Below are 13,766 nucleotides of genomic sequence, written 5' to 3'. Positions count from 1 at the left end.
TATGAGGGATAAACGGAAGAGAGAAAAACTTAACCCCCTGTTTCCCTCAGCGGTGTTTAACAGTAAAGGAAATCAGTAGTCTAAGTAGGCTACTCTGTCGGTTTCCACGCCACTCTCGACTTCTGCTCGTCTGCTTCACGGCACTTTATGGAATAACTTCAATATGAATAATAATAAAATGTTTTGTTTGTTTTTTAATCAAATTAAACCAACCAGTAAGATAAAATAATGCAAATATAAGTCTCATTAGTGAAGTGGCAGGAAAAAAAAAAGTTTTTCATTTACAAAAACAATTATTACTGGAACTATTAATTATCCATGATAAAATTAAAAAAAAAAAAAAAAAAAAGCTGTAACAGTAATAAATAAATAAATAAATAAATAAATAAATAAATAAATAAATAAATAAATAGGACTTTACAATAGAAAGCTTGACATAGCGTAACCATTAGTACTATAAGTAGTGCAGAAATCGTGAAGGGCTATGTGCACCTTTTATGAATTGGTGCTTTATTTTTGTAATACTGTTTATATTAATGATCATACTTAGATAACTTTACAATAGATTTTCCAGTGTACTTTGGCTATGCAGAAATACCATCATCATCTCTCAATAATGAAATCTTTGTCTCTTTATCAAATCACCCAAAAGGCAAATAAAGTGTTCATATTGGACCCTTCTGACTGCACAGTCAAGATATGCTTACAACTCATGATGACCCTGAAGTAGTCAACCTGTGCCAGCTTTGTAAGCTTTGTAGTTTTGCAATGAGTGTGTGGTTACAGTTTGTTTAGGCACAGCCCAAATCAAAGTAGTCAAACAGGAGAAGAGTGGTGAATAACAAAAGAGTGATCAGTCTAGTCAAACATGCAGCTGAGTGAAATACAAAGCAGTCAATAAAAGAGCACATGATTTACTCTGTGCACGTAAGAAACACTGTGGGGGTTTCACTGTAGATGATTACAGGGCAGTGGAGAACTTTTAGGAGGCACTTTTGAATTAGGTTAAGTGTTGCATTAACTCTGGAAAAAGCTGCCTAAAGTGTGTTTGAGTTCTCTTCTTATCATCCCCATGTGACCTCAAACTATTTAAGCCCAGAATAGTAATGCACATCACATATTGTTTTGGTTGTTGTTAAATACTAAAGGCTTTCCAGTTAAACATAAGAGCTGGAACTGGGATAAAACTTTGGTGCAAAAGGCTCGATTTTCATCTTTTACTATAGAAGCAGATTTATTTTTTTTAAAGACAAAATTTAAAGCGCACAGTTTGAAAAAGTTACAAATCCTACAAGCTCAAACTAAGTGTTTAATATTTCCTGATGCTGTTGAATGTTCTTATTATGATCTGATATCTGATATGCAGGTCTGTCATGACTGCAGTGAACCCAAAGGCAGACCAAAAGGGAGCCTTTTATTCTGGCCGATTAAAGTTCATAAGTAAAACCAAAACTGAAATACTAAACAAAACTAGTAACAAATGGGAAAAAACAGAAACGTAAGGAAAGAGTACAACAGGACAACACACACAGTGTGCAAATGTGGAATGTTCAAGTGGGGTCAGAGGTCAAATGTGACACATTTGGATGCCAACTATAATATGATATTTATCTTTCCCATGTACTAGTAAAACTCCCTAAAAGTTGCCAGTACAATTAAAGGCAGTAGACTTATCATCGTAATTTTAAATATAAAAAGACATTTTATAAAACGTTGAACTTTTTGGATCCTGAAAAAGAGGTCAGAGGTCCAAAGTAACCCATATAACCTATTTGTTGTCAACACAAACAACGGCAGCGAGATACAGAGTTTTAAATAGCTCCACGCACCGTTTCGAGCTATTGTGTTTACACACAGAATGATGATAGCACACATAAACACTACCAAAACCATAACCTTAATATCAAACACAGGAGAGAACTAGTAAGTAAAACAGGAAATGAGTAACAAATTGGGCAAAGAATCACAAGACACGGGGAAAACAGGGGAGGCAGGGTAAACTAAGAGGAATACAACACTATGATAAACATGAACAGAAACTGGATGGCAAAACTGATAGAACTCAAAGTGTCGTGAATGCCATGAAAACTGTTGAGTACTACATACACCCTAAATTATTAACCTATAAAATACATATAAGTTAAAAACAGTCTGACCAGGCCTTTACTTCTTCTACACCATCTCTTTCTCGGTGTACTAACTCACACTGAGCTCTCTTCTTCACTCCTCGAGTGTGTCTTTTTAAAATTAGGCAACCAGCTGCCAAGAAGGAGGGCTTGTTTTCATTTAAAAAGAGGGATGTGTCCGTTTAAGAAAGACAGACAGAGAGCGAGAATGAAAGGAAGGGAGGGAGCGGAAGAGAGATGGAGAAAGAGACGGAGAGCGAGAGAAAAAGAGGGAGAAGGTGGGGTTGATGAGATCATTTTCTGGGCCTGGATGAATCAGCTTTTCTGTCAGTGCAGCGAGAGAACGAGAGAGAGTTTAGCACTTAATTAATCAACATGAACAACCAGTCGCAGCCAATGAGAAAGACTTGAAGATGTCAGCTGTGGCTGCTTTTGCCAAGGCACTACTGAGAGTGGCTGAGTTTAAAAGAGACACACAGACACCATCTTGATTAGTGTATCTTATCTCTAACACGACTCCGAGTCCAGATCCTTACTGATGCACAATCTTGTGAGACTGAATATCAGGTCTTTATAATCAAGTAGTTAAAAAATGTTTTTTCCCCCCGACTCGGCCACAAGGTCAAAGGTTGGAATGAGAACCAGAACAACAGGAGCTGAAGTAGGTTTTGTGTCCTGCACTCATGAGGACTTAAACATGCTGCGAGATCCACAATGATTTCTGTCTTCAGAGGTTCTAGAAGTATTAGAGGTGATCTGAGGATCAAATCCTAACTACACTAAAACCCCAGCAGGCAGGAGTTTGCAGTGGTAACATGAGCAGTGTATGAAAATGAAAACAGCAACACACTTAGCAGCCATATGTTTCACAGATGTTTTTCTTTTCTTTTTCAAATGTGCCAGTGATCAACATCTGTGATTAGCAGTGCTGCTTAATTTAGGCTGAAGGCCTCAGGGGGCTACGATTCTGAGTTTAACAAGCAGAGTAATGAGAGTGAGTGTCATTGAAGTTTGAGGACAAAAGAGAAACAAGTACTTTTCTCAGTTTCAGTTAACGCTAGTTTAACCATTGGCTCTTTGTGAATTTTGTTCTGAGAGTTTACAATTTTATTGCTGTGAATGGTAGCAAGTATTTAAAGTAACACTGTGTTATTAAGACCAGGAGTACATTTGAATTATCCATCCTTTAAAAATGTAAACACTTACACGACTTCCTGTATTTTACTGCAGTTCTGTCACTGATGTAAAACTTCTCATCTGATTCTGAGCTGCACTGATTCACGCAAAGTTTGAATCTAACCTGCGCCACCTGCTGGTAAGAAAAGTAACTGCACAGGCTCTTCAGACCTGCAGCTGTGCTACATCGTCTACATTAATGGAAAAATAACAAAACAGAACGCTATTCTGGGCCTACAGACGGCTCACAGCCTGACTCGGTCACATTTTGTTCAAGGCATTTCACTCTAAAGTGAGTGATGAAAACTTCCCCATAACAAAAAATGAGATACACACAAATGCGTAGTCAGTACAATCAGTGGCATTAACGAGTGCAAAGGTGGAAAAACTGTGTATGCAATGCTCCAAAACCCAGGAATTCCTCAGGAAGGAGAGCCACAGAAAGCTCTGAGGGCTTTTACAGAGCTCTGGCACACTGGGCCCAGGTGTTTCCAGCATCACTGATGGAAAGTGAACGACACCAGCCCTCCAATGCCTGCAAACAGGCTGAAAGGAAGGCAGGGTGGAGTGGGTCAATACTGTCCCCACTGAAACACATTTGTGATGTGAATCTCCTGTCCCACCACATCCTAAAGGTGCTCTGCTGGACTGAGTTCTGGTGACTGGATGCCATTTCAGGCACAGCAACATGAGTACACTGTTTATGGAGAGCTCGACATGACCAGCAACAAGACTCAGGCAGGCTGTGGTGTTCAAATGATGCTTGATGGGTAGTAAAGGGCCCAAAGTGTGCCAAGAAAGTATCTCTAACACCACTATACCCCTGCCAGACTGAACCGTTGATGCAAGACAGAATGGATACTCATTAATACTCACTCCAAATCTTCCATTGTCCAACTTAAGGTGAACCCATTAAAATTGTAGGGTTCACCTTAAGTTTGGGTGTCATTTGTGCCAGTTCAAAACAATCCTGTTTTGAACTGGCACAAATGACACCCAAACTGGTTGGTGTGTGCTGATGCACAAAACCCTTCAGAAAACATTGCGGATGAAATACAAAGTATGCAATAGCACAAGGACTCCATAAAAACCTTGACCAGCCTCAATGCGCCAAAATTTAGTGGGAAAGATTCAATTTAATACTTGTGAATATAATTACGGGAAGAATTTGCCTTCCCAAGTTATGTGAATGTAACCAAGTTGCATTAATGTCATCTCTCAATGACCAAAAACATTTATCTGTGCTCCTTAGGAAATACTTTTTTTTTTTTTTTTTACAATAACGACACTGCTTCCAGTTTTTTTGTAATAAATTACTTAATTCATCATGATTTTAAAATCCCCATCAAATATTTGAGTAAGATTAACACCTGTGTTTCCTCAAAGAACACACCAAACACACCTTAAGCAGAAAGAGCCTCAAAGAAATATTGAAGTGCCAAAATCTTTGGTTTAACAATTCTTAGTATGTACAGTTCAGAGATGTTATTTTATGCAAGTAGTGTGAATGTGTAAAGAGGTACCTTTATTATATTAAATTACTTAGGTGCTTAAAATTTGTACAGTTGAGTAAAAGCAAAAAACTCAACATTAATTAAGTAAAATTTTATTTCCCACATTTATCAACATACAATAGTTAGTTATGGGAAAGGACAGTTTGTTAATGAATGAAAAATACTGGATTTTACAATACAAAGTCAAACCTAATCTGCATCTTTAAGAAAAAAAAAAGGAAAAAAAAAGGAAAAAGCAATAACAGGAAAAACAAAACATGCACAATACAAGATTTAGCATAAACATGGGGTAAACTAATGAAGAGAAAAAATATGGAAACGATATGAATGTAACTGCAGAGGTTGCGTGAGAGCAGTTCTATAACCATCAAAATACGGAATCATAAATTAAAAGAAAATTCTTCTAAAAATCAAATTCCACAAGAGAAACGATCAAGAGCTTCTCCTTCAGTAAGGTCGGTCTCTGCGCTCCTGACGATGATCCCTGCAAACAAAACCAAGAAAGGACAGCAAACATTTCAGTTTCAGTTCCATGTCCAACTTCAGCATTAGAAGGTAGTCATAAAATTACTTAGAGTAATAAGACTGGCACTAAAGTTCACATTTCAGGTAGCCTAAACCCTACCTCATATCCATCTTGCCCCCTGGTGGTCCCATTCCTCTTCCACCCCTGCCACCCATTCGGTCCATCGGTGGTCCTCCACGGCCGGCCCCACGGAACCCTCCCCTGTCCATTCCACCACGTCCTCTGAATCCACCTCGGTCACCTCCCCAGCCTCCACGGAATCCTCCAGGGCCGCCGGGTCCACCGGGCCCTCCGGCTCCTGCTGGACCACCACGGTCCATACCTCTGCCACCACGCATTCCCATTCCACCTCTGCCACGGTCACCTCCATGGGGAAATGGAGGGCCACCACCCAACCCTTCTGGTTTGGGAGCTTTGCACTGGTTACACTCCATTCTCCAGGCAAAATTCTGATTGCCACAACCCCTGGAAGCACAGATTACATGAATTAAAAAGTTCTGACAAACCAACAAAGTGTATCAAAAAACCAAGATGGTACACAATGAAAAAAAATACATACGGATTAGGACACTCCCAGTCACCGGCTCTCTGCTGCATGTTGCCTCCTGTCGGTCCACCTCTGCCCATACCACGTGGACCACCTCGTGGGACAAAACCACCACGGTCTCCGCCACGGCCCATCATACCTGATATTATAGGGAAATCACAGCACCTTTAAATCATGAAGCTGGACTCGGGCTATTTTAGCATGCATTTCACATAAAACACGCTACAGGGCTCCTCTGTGAGTTTATCTAAATTCAAACTACCATCAATTAAGATTTACACAAGTACAGGAATAACAGCATGAAAAACAGTCCAACACTACCAATGACTACCAAAATTTACCTCCACGTCCCATCATGCCATCTCGCATAGGCATACCACCTCTCATTCCACCCATCATGGGTTTTCGGCGTGCCATGGACACCTTAAGTCGTCTGCCTTGGAACTCTTTTCCTAATATTTAAAGAAAGAAGAAATTGTTTACTAATAATATTAATACTACTACTACTAATAATAATAATAAAGATTTGATGTCGATGAAATGTACCATCAAAATGCTCCACAGCTGCTTTGGCACAAATTGGCTCCTCATAGGACAGAGTGGCGTCCCCCTTTGGCTTTCCAGAGTCCTTGTCTGTGTATATGTTAATCGCAGGCTGGCCAAGTCTGCGGTTAATCTTGATGTGTAGAAAGAACAGGGGAAGGAAAAAAAACATTTACTTTATTGTTAATTTGGTGTGTTTGCAACTACATTTAGAATAAAGTGTTCTTACCCTAATCGGACCGACGTGTTTGAAGAATTCAGCCATTTCCTCGAGGTTAGCCTTCTCAGTCAATCCTGTGATATAAATTGTGCTGTTCTCCGAGTCATCCTGCTCCTCTGGGCGTCCTACGAGAAACCCATTTACATTTTTTTTTTTTAAACAGTTGCTTTCTTATTCAAAAAAACATCAACAACAAAAAAAAACAAAAAAACAAGCGGTACAGAGTTTATGACACACCAATTTCAAGGAACCTAACAGGAGTTTAGTGACTCACCCATCTCACGCTCGTTGTCGCCCATAGGTCCTGTGGTCCATCAGCCAGGAGGAAAGAAACAGATTGAGACAAGTCAGTGTTGAGAACTCTTGTTTAGTAAACTCCACCTAAAGAGTACTACAAAACATAATCCAGACACTCCCTTATAGACGCATCAGCCATATTGGGAAAAGTTGAAAATAGCACCTTAAGGTACACACAATTCCCACAAGTGATATATTGAATTGAAAATAGGACACCTTGGACCCTTTGGCAAATATTTGTGTGTCATTTGAAAAGCCTCTTAGACCAGTAGCAAATCCTCAAAAAAACCCCATGAATTCTGCTCAGATTTCTTAAAGCAGTAACAAAACGCATTCGAGTTGAAATTTGTGATTAACCTTTTGAAAACTCAAGTGTCAAACCATAAGCAGTGACTGAATTATACAGTACCCCAGAGAAAATGGTCTCAGGCAATGGGAAAAAAAATAATTTCCAATATTTTCAGATGTGTTTGTGTAAATAAATTTTGACGACCACAAAGTATGTCACATCAATACTCGAGGCATATTTGATCAAAAAAGTTTAAGTCTTTGAAAGGACTAACCAGTGTAATACTCGTTAACTTACCACCAGGCTTACTGAAGCCACCTCTGTCTCCAGCGCTGCTATGGGGGAATAAATGGAGATATGAAGGCGATTTCCCTTTTACAGCCACTTCCATGGCTCGAGCAAAGTGGCTTGATTGAGGGAGTAATCAAAACATTCTAACTAACCGGACAGCAACTTTCACATAATAAAATTCCCCATAATCAGAAATACATAATCTAACTGAGGGTATTCGTTTAGGAATTATGCGCCATTCCTTAGTTAGCTAAAAACAACTTCATAAACATTTTTTAGTAGAGGATACACATGAAAAAAAAATAAGAATAACTAACATTTTTTTTCTGGTATTTAAATTGTGACAAAACCCAAACATTTGTACACAGATAGAAAAGATTTCAGATGCATTGATGGAATACAGTTTTACCCAGAAACAAACTATAGCCGCACTAACATTACTTCTAAGGAAAATTACAGCACAAGCAGATATTACACATGTAAAATAAGTCAATGCATCTGAAATTTCACATGAAGGCCTGGTGATTACATTCACCAGGTAATAAAAACAAATACAAGTATACATGTTTCCAAACAAAACACCAAAACTTTTCTTTTTCTTCTTCTTAAACATAGTTTACCAAGGGAAATTAAAAACAGAGACGTGGTCACTTAAAGAACCCATCATGCTCATAAAAACCACCATCCTCAGTTCTTGAAAAATGGCAGACCTTGAATCTTTGTTAAAGCTCCTTCTGCTGCTTAAGCTGGCGGCTCTGTACAGAGTACAGATACTTTTTAGAGAAAAGATGGTTTTAAATGGCTCTCACTGTTACCTGTACGGTATAAATGTGACAAAGCATGTTAAAAATGTGCTCAAAAGAAAGTGATCAAACAGTTGTATTCCAAACCACAAAAACAATTCAAAACATTTCAGAATGACATAACGTGCCCCCCACCTCCCCCCAGAATATATAAATATACCTGTGCAAAGCTAAACCTAAGCTAATCTTCAAATTTAATGATAGAAACCTGCTACACTGCACCTGAAATACAATGATGTAATTTTATTTATGCTTTCTAACTGAGAACTATTTTGTTTATATTATACTTTTAAAGTGTGGCCTTGTATGAGATTTGCTGAAATACTTCAGTGTCTGTGTGTGTGCGCATTTGCGCCACCAAAAACCAGAGATGTCATGCAGAACCCTCTTTCTTAAAAAGGAAAGGAAGGAGAAAAAAAAAGAAAAAAAAACTTTGCCACTGAAAAATAACCATGAAAAATACTAAACACACCTTAAAATGGACACCTGAAATGAACACCCGATGATGCCCGTGCATTTCTGCTCATTCAAGCTTTGGGCTGGATTCTTTCCCAAAAGAAGGGGAAAAAAAACAACAACAAAAAAAACAAAACCAAACCCCTGTCATGTTACCAATATTCACGTTAGTGGCTGCTGATGTAAAACTTGATAACGCAAGTATGAATTTTAAATAGTATTTTTAAACCTTTAAACAGCCGTTCTAAACCAAACCAAATGTGCAGCACAACATGACAGTACAACCCTCTGATGAACTTCAAACACCTGAAATGTGTCTCTGTAACCGTTTTAACTTGGTAAAAATCACATCTGCACAATAGAAAACCTGTTCCAATGCTCAATCTGTAGCAAGACAATTTTCTTGTCTGTTAAATGGAAGTACCAGAGAGAGGGGGAAGTGTCCAGGATGTGTTCCAATTTCCTTATCATGAGAAATACATTTTCACAAGACCCTTAAAACAAGTATAGTGCACCCAAAAGCTGTTTTGAGATTTGACTAATGACAAAACAAAAATCCACTTTGGACTGAATGCATCCGCACTAACCACCCCGTGAGAACTCTTTATATATTTTTTTAGAACACATGGGTCTGTGTATACCTTCAATAAGCCCTGTTTTCCCCATGCCTTCAATGTCAAAAAACCACTATACCTACATTTTTCTTTCCTCCAGCTGTCAAAAACACCAAAAAACAGCCAGTATATGGCTGGAAAATAACCACGTGTATCAGAAAATTAACCAGGATTTTGAAATTTATTAAAACTTCCCTCTGAGTGTTTTGCCATTAATATAGGCGTACCGTTCTTACTGTCTTTTTTTTTTTTTTTGCTTTAATGGTTAGTATAAATAAATTTAAAAAAAGAATTCTGAACATCAAAGTAACCCTTGAAAGAGATTTTTTTTTTTTAAGAAAAACAAAAACTTATTTTGGTCCAAGAGATGACATTGAATGAGAAACTACTTTTAGGAGTAATGTCAGAGCGACAAATGCCAAAAAATCTTAAAATAGATGGTTAATTACTCTGTCTTCTTGTAATTGATGTCATTTACTTTTGAGGTGTTTCTTTAAACAACCATTTAAACATCTAGATTAATTTAAAGTGGCATTTTTTTGGCATTTTCTCAACCCACTGAAATGGGGACAAATAAATATTGTCACCGGTAGCCCTTTAGAAACCTATGAGACTGAAAAACCACCAATGAATTGCCAAAAAATGAATAATAAATAAAACTTATCAAGAAAATGTACTGACCCAAATACTGCACTCTAGTAAAACACAAACGTGCATGTGAAATGGAACTTAATGTGCTACATGAGCCCAGCGTCCATTTATACATTTCTTAAAATACCTGTTGTGATATATGACCTTACAGGACTAGACTCCAGCATCTCCAGCATCTAACTGTATTATTCCAGTTAGTCACCCTACAGAGAATAATTCAGCATGCTGACAAACTGAACTGGTGGGAAACTAAAGAAAGTAGGGTTAGAATTCTGTATGTCTTTATGTAGATATTCTTACAGATTGTACCATGTTCCCTGACAAACGTTGAAATCTGAAACTACGTTTTCCTATGCTATACTGTTGATACTGCCCAGTAATCAAATCGTGGTCTAGGATATAAGCTGTCCAACCTAAATTTTATGCACAGGTCTCTGATCAAAATCGGCACTTTTTTTCTTCTTCTTACCTTTGACCAAGAGAGAGGCAGGGTTGAGACAAAACTCATTCTTATTGCTGGCATATACAACATATGCCACTGCATGTATTATACTAGATACATGCAATTCATTAGCACTGATTGCTGATGAATCAGTATCAAATGCTAATAAATTCCCCTTACAAGACTGCCATTATGTTTTACTGTATTATTCTGACGTTACAGCAGGGTTTGTCTCAGCTCTGCCTCAAATGGCAACGGCACCTGCAGAGACTGAATAAATGTGAGATTAAGTGCTTAAGAAAGACACTTACCCCATGCCGCGCCCCATGCCTCCACGACCACGATGCATCATTCCACCACGGTCAAAGTCCCTTCCAGGGCCCCTGCTGTCCCCTACTCCAGGGTACCTCGTAGGCTCAGAGCCTGGATAACCAGAACCTCCACCCTGCCCATCCTGCCTGTAACTGTCTACAAGAGGAACAACAACATCAAAACATGCAGTCATCACAGAATGATCACAGTGGAATCGAACAGATGTGCTTAGTTGAGAGAACAGCTGTTTAAGCAGGAGGAAAGCAAAGCTTACTGTAGTGGCTGGACTGACTGTAACTGGGTGGTCCACCTTGCTGGTTGTACTGGTTGGCTGGAGGCTGCCCATATGATCCACCGGCCTGAGGAGGGTAAGCAGGAGGAGCTTGTTGCTGTGCCTGGGTCTGCTGTTGGTATCCCTGCTGCTGGCTGTAGCCTGCCTGCTGGCCTTGGTAACCAGGTTGTTGCTGACCATATGCTGCTGGCTGGGAGTAGCTATTCTGGTTGTAAGTAGCCGGCTGGCTGTTAGCATTGTAACTGATGGAGACAAAGCACAGACAGAATGTAAGTAATCTGCACGTTCTTCTGGAATTCACGTGTTATTTTGTTGTCAGATGAGATGTTCATACCTCTGAGGGGCAGTGGGAGCAGCCTGTTGGCCATAACCAGGGTAGGCAGACTGAGCCGTGTATCCTGGCTGAGAGCCATAAGACTGGGAGGCAGCTGGAGCAGCAGCAGCAGGAGTACTGTCATAACCACTGGCTCCGTAACCCTGGGTTGACTGTGAATAGCTGTGAGTAGCAGATTGGGCAGCAGGGTAGCCAGCTATACAAAAGACATCACATATCACAAAGAGAGAAAAAAAGATTTGATATTCATTCCTGTTCACATTGTAATTTGACTGTTTAACAACAGAATAATTAAAAATAAATAAATTAAAACAAAACAAAAACTGACCTGATGCTGGTTGGCCATATGATCCAGATCCATACTGTTGCTGCTGCTGGGGGTAGCCTCCAGCTGCAGGTGTTGTCTGACTGTAACTGCTATCAGCAGCTGCTGCAGCAGGTTGGGTATATGAGCCATAATTCTGCTGGCCATAGCTTTGCTGAAAGACCAAATACAGTAGCCATTAGGCACAATAAACCTCAACTAAGCATTATTTAAAAGCTCCATTTGCTTAAAGCACAAACAACCTATATGACTGCCAGCAGTAAACAAATAACTATCCCAAGTTTTCTCCACAATCATTAAATGTTTTAAGCACAAGGCATGCTTTGATCAAATCTGCACAATTAAATCAATAATGGTACCTGAGCAGATTGTCCATAATTCTGTGAGGGCTGGGCAGCATAGGAAGCATACCTGTAAACACATGCATCAAAATTTTAGGATCATCAGAAATCCAGGTACTGCCTGAAAAAAATATCATGCTGTGCGCTGTTTAAAATTGGTCTTTATCCTAAAGATGTTTACTACGATCTAAAGAAGGTTACAAAACGACCAAAAGTAATCTATGTTTGCATATTGGTTTTAAATATATATATACAGGTTTACATTTGCATCCACCCTAATCTCCGCTTTGTTTCATTTCTTCGAAAGAATTAGGTCATATTGGATGGTTAAAAATCTCAAAGCCATTTTAATAAAGGTAACTGAAAAACCTTACCCTTGTTGAGCCCCGGTCTGGTTGTAGGAGCTGTAATCTGTAAATGGGCAAAAGGGTTAGTTTAAAAAAAATAAAACAAGAAACAATAGTCTCAGATCTCAGCGCGCGAGCCGCACGTTACAGGCCCGTTCTTAGGTTGCCATTCAAAACGGAGACAACTGGACCATTCACTAAACCTATACACTACTTCACAGCTAACGAAACTACTCAGAGATCGACGCACCCGTTAAACAGGATTCATTTTAAATTGGTAATATATGGAAAAACCCAGTGTGCACAAATGAAAAAACATATCCGGAATAAATACCGCAAAGACTCGACGAGCTAACTTGTCTAGGCCTCGGACGCGGAGCCGACTGAGTTCATGTTATTCAATGAAGAAAAGTGGCTAAAAAAGACGAACTATGCAAACATACTCACAATTAGGATACATTCATGCAAATTAATGTTTCAATGAATAACAACATTTACTTTAAAAGTCAGAAATTGTCGCAATTTTTTTTACTCACCCGAAGCAGACGCCATTTTAGTGTGCCTACAAGAGACGAATGGACGAAGAATGCTGCCGCAGAAACGCACTTCTCTTCGCGGCAACCGCGAAATCTCGCGACATAACGCGATACTGTTTGGGGGCTGCAGTAGCGAAAGTATTACAGGTTTACAAATCAGATTACACGTACATTTACAATAATAGCCGCATAGTCTGTGCTTTTAAATTTTAAACAACATACAAAAAACGCTGATTTGTAAATATTCGGAAGTCAACGTGATTTACGGAGGGGTTATACAAGAAGTAAAATAATTACCTGTTTTTCAAGTATCCTTATGACTTAGCGTGATTATACCCACTCTGGGTAATACATCGTAACCAGACCAGTTCTCTTGGGCCACTTAAAAAAATCTTTATTGAACAATTTTCTTATATTTTTTTTCATCTCTTCTGCCCTCTTGGCCAGATCTTAAAAAATTTATTTCTCATATGTATAAATATGTTTAATAGATAAAATAGTAAGAAAAAATACAGCAAAAAGTCCTAAGAGAGAGAGAGACTATAGTAACTATAAGTGCACAGACTTGAGGCAGGAGAGGAACACAACATCCCAGAGCCTTCCTGATTTTCTGTCTCTCTGGAAGAGGAGACACACATCCTCCTCACAGATCTTTTGTGACGGTAGAGGGCACGAGGTGAGGGGGCTGGTGGATGCAGGTATGAGCTGAAGGTGAACAGCTGGGAGGTGTGAATAGCTGTCTTTCAAATCTACAGTAGAAGGTGTTAAGGTCATCAGTCATTCT

At 39.1% G+C, this 13,766-nt stretch overlaps 1 protein-coding gene across 3 annotated transcripts; it reads right to left on the bottom strand.

The window, feature by feature from the left end:
• Positions 1–4,843: 4,843 nt before the first annotated feature.
• Positions 4,844–13,056, bottom strand: ewsr1b (EWS RNA-binding protein 1b). Of its 3 annotated transcripts, none has more exons than XM_087849129.1 (15): positions 12,983–13,056; positions 12,474–12,510; positions 12,118–12,169; positions 11,762–11,912; positions 11,434–11,629; positions 11,082–11,341; positions 10,807–10,963; positions 7,536–7,645; positions 6,927–6,956; positions 6,662–6,777; positions 6,436–6,565; positions 6,231–6,341; positions 5,902–6,028; positions 5,442–5,807; positions 4,844–5,300 (listed from the first exon to the last, which is right to left on the bottom strand). In XM_087849129.1, the coding sequence occupies exons 1-15, from the start codon at positions 12,996–12,998 to the stop codon at positions 5,264–5,266; spliced, it is 1,896 nt and encodes a 631-aa protein (XP_087705255.1). In that variant the 5' UTR covers positions 12,999–13,056; the 3' UTR covers positions 4,844–5,263. The 3 variants fall into 3 exon arrangements, with proteins under 3 accessions (XP_087705255.1, XP_006784338.1, XP_006784339.1); XM_006784275.3 differs by having other exon boundaries at positions 4,845–5,300; positions 7,536–7,573; XM_006784276.3 differs by having other exon boundaries at positions 4,845–5,300; positions 7,536–7,570.
• Between the last annotated feature and the right edge of the window lie 710 nt (positions 13,057–13,766).

Source organism: Neolamprologus brichardi, chromosome 12 (assembly GCF_056152115.1).
Source record: "Neolamprologus brichardi isolate AB-2024 chromosome 12, ASM5615211v1, whole genome shotgun sequence".
Classification (NCBI taxonomy): domain Eukaryota; kingdom Metazoa; phylum Chordata; class Actinopteri; order Cichliformes; family Cichlidae; genus Neolamprologus; species Neolamprologus brichardi.
Note: the sequence above shows the minus strand (reverse complement) of the source record. Positions and strands in the feature narration are given on the sequence as shown.